The sequence below is a fragment of the Myotis davidii genome, unplaced genomic scaffold (assembly GCF_000327345.1).
Source record: "Myotis davidii unplaced genomic scaffold, ASM32734v1 scaffold1031, whole genome shotgun sequence".
In the NCBI taxonomy this organism is placed as follows: domain Eukaryota; kingdom Metazoa; phylum Chordata; class Mammalia; order Chiroptera; family Vespertilionidae; genus Myotis; species Myotis davidii.
The window spans coordinates 1,932,756-1,933,773 of record NW_006283442.1 but is presented as its reverse complement, the minus strand read 5'-3'; the positions used below and the strand labels follow the sequence as shown (position 1 = coordinate 1,933,773).

General features: G+C 34.7%; 1 protein-coding gene across 1 annotated transcript in view; it reads right to left on the bottom strand.

The window, feature by feature from the left end:
• Positions 1-1,018, bottom strand: part of ATP8A2 (ATPase, aminophospholipid transporter, class I, type 8A, member 2) — a 588,754-nt gene that overhangs the window by 464,188 nt on the left and 123,548 nt on the right. The window contains 1 exon segment of the mRNA XM_006753689.2: positions 339-427. Coding sequence (XP_006753752.2) covers positions 339-427 — 89 coding nt within the window.

Genomic DNA, 1,018 nt, shown 5'->3' with positions numbered 1-1,018 from the left:
GAAAGAACAGTCTCTTTAATAAGTGATTTTGGTAAACTTGAGAGCCGCATGCAAAATAGTAAAACTGGATCTTCTATCTTACACCATACACAAAAATTAATGGGTTAAAGACTTGAACATAATACTTTAACTATAAAACTCCTAGAAAAAAAAATAAGTGGTAACTTTAGTTCCTTGACACTGATCTTGGGAAGGATTTTTTGGGTTTGGCACTAAAAGCTTATACATATCTTTTCAAACTCTCAGAAAGTCAAAGTATTTGACTAAGCAGATAAAAATAAACTTATTTTGTTGGGAAAAAACAAATCAATTTTTCAATAAGTAATATACACACTTACCCATAGGTTACTCCAGCAATGCTGCATTTCTTGAAGTTCATAATATTGCATGTAAGAGTTCCAGTTTTGTCAGAAAACAGGTATTTAACCTAAATCAAAGAATAAGAGAAACATACTTACATCAATAATATAATAAGATGCAAAAACCAATAAATAAAGTCTTTAGTCTATGTTTTTCAAAATCTGTATAAATTTTCAAAGGTAAATTTCCTTCAATCAAGCAAAATATATTTTAGAATTGCATAGATATTATATATAACAATCATAATTAAATATTATTAAATTAATATATTCTAATGCTTAGACCACTTAAAAACGTTTTTCAATAGCTACTTATAGAGTCTAATTGTGTGGAAATGCACAAAGGAGACTCAGTAACAGCCTTGGAGCCATTATCTACACTAATAAAAGAGAAAAATGGTAATTGGCGTACGACACTACCCTTTTCATTGGCTAATCAGGGCTATATGCAAATTAACTGCCAACTCAGATGGCAGTTAACTGACAACAAAGATGGCGGTTAATTTGCATATGTAGGCACAATGCAGGGAGGCGAAAGGGAAAGCAGGAAGAAGCCCCCTGCCTCTGACAGTGATCGGAAACCCAGGTGGGAGCTAAGAGCTGGGGTGCAGGGCAAAGGCGGCCCTGGGGCCGCCTTTGGCCTGCCCCCCAGCCCTGAT